This window comes from Bacillus rossius, unplaced genomic scaffold (genome assembly GCF_032445375.1).
Source record: "Bacillus rossius redtenbacheri isolate Brsri unplaced genomic scaffold, Brsri_v3 Brsri_v3_scf991, whole genome shotgun sequence".
Taxonomy (NCBI): domain Eukaryota; kingdom Metazoa; phylum Arthropoda; class Insecta; order Phasmatodea; family Bacillidae; genus Bacillus; species Bacillus rossius.
The window spans coordinates 253-1,899 of record NW_026963241.1 but is presented as its reverse complement, the minus strand read 5'-3'; the positions used below and the strand labels follow the sequence as shown (position 1 = coordinate 1,899).

At 59.2% G+C, this 1,647-nt stretch overlaps 1 protein-coding gene across 1 annotated transcript; it reads right to left on the bottom strand.

Moving 5' to 3' along the window:
- Positions 1–275: 275 nt before the first annotated feature.
- On the bottom strand, positions 276–1,070 carry LOC134546131 (basic salivary proline-rich protein 1-like; the record flags this gene model as incomplete). Its single annotated transcript, XM_063388678.1, has 1 exon — positions 276–1,070. A coding segment is annotated over one exon (795 nt), but the record flags the coding sequence as incomplete, so codon positions are not given.
- Between the last annotated feature and the right edge of the window lie 577 nt (positions 1,071–1,647).

Here is a 1,647-nt window from a genome sequence, read left to right as displayed (position 1 = left end):
GGAGCTGCCACTCTGTGTGCTTTATACTTTTATGAACAAGAAGAGCCACTCCTCCGCCTCTGTGATTTACTCTGTCGCGCCTATAGATTACATAATTTAATATAGTAATTCTATCAGTCGGAGTTAAGTGGGTTTCATTAATCGCAGCTATTTTTATTTTGTATTTTTCTAAGTGGTGAATTAATTCCGGTATTTTATTTTTAATGCCGCGTGCATTCCAGAATAGGAGGGACTTAAGACTATGGGCCGCGGTTGGTATGCAACACTGGGCCGGATTACGAGCTGCCATTAAGCTTGGCAGCAAGTGTTTGTACGAAGCCCATCATGGCTTGGACTTTGTCAGGCAGGGAGATGGCTGGGTCGCACCATATTACCATCAACTGGCACATGGGGACGATTGTTTCGGCCAGTGTCGAGTCCTTGTTAAAGGTACTCGACTTTGTCAGTACTTGCATGAAGTCAGCCAAGCCAGGTTGGGCTGGCTGCTCCGTGCGCATGGGCGGGGCTGTCGGCTGCTCTGAGGCCAAGTCGATCAGCATGTCAGCCTCAGGAGCAGGTGCTACCTGGGGCTGCCTGGGCGGGGGCGTTCGCTGCGCCGGGGCTGCTGGAGCCAGTCTGGTGGCCAGCGGCTTGGGCTGGGCAGGCTGCTTATCGCGAGCAGGCTGCTGTGCCCTCTCCTGGGGGGGCTGCTGCGGTTTGCCCTGGCCATTTTTGTGGCCAGTGGCATTTTTCTTGGGCCCCTGGGGCCCCCTTGGCTTGCGCAGCCAAGGGTTGTTGGCCAGGACTGGGTACTCCAGCTCGTTGTACCCCTGGCTGCACTGCTGCAGAGGTGTCCAGGGGTTGACGCCAGCCTGGGCCATGTACTGGCCGAAAGTGGCGGGCGGTGGGTACCTGGGGGGGCCCCAGGGATTCTGCCTGGGGGGGCCCTGGTAGCCTGAGGGGCCTGACTGCGGAGGCTGGGCAGCAGCCCGCCTATTTTCCCGCACGTCGCGGCGAGACAGTTGCTCGCGCCTCTTGCGGACGTCGGGGGGCAGGTGACGGCGGGTCTCCTTCTTATAGGCCTGGCAGCCCTTGAAATTGGCGCAGTGTGCCTCTTTGCAATGAGCACACTTCTTGTGGTCAGGGTTGCCCCCATTGGGGCAGTCGGGGGCGCGGTGTGGCCCGCTGCACCACCGGCACACTGGGGCAGCATGGCAGGCCTTGCCAACATGGTTATAGCGTTGGCAAACGCTGCATTGGGCGGGGCCTGAGGGGCGCCTGTAGTCGACGACACGCACCAGCATGCCGCCGAACTCTGTCAGGGAGTAGATGCGCTCAGAATCGCACGTCTGAGGCACCTCAATGACCAGGGCGTCGCATTTTTCCCTGCGCAGCCTGTTCTCCAAGAACCAGTGGTTCTGGACAGGCAGGTTCAGGGCTGCAAATACCTCCTGGAGGAAATCGGCCGGGGTGTGGCGGTGTACTCCGCGCAAGACGAATTTCTTGGGCACTTCGTCACTCTGAAGGAGGACGGAGTGCTGGGCGCCTATCGCCTTAAGGGCCTGGACTGCCCTTTGGTAGTCCGGGACGGACGCAGGATTGACCTGGATCTCGTCCTTGCCGCGGTTTTGGCAGGTGAACTTTTCCGCCAGGGCCTGCTTGAGGGCG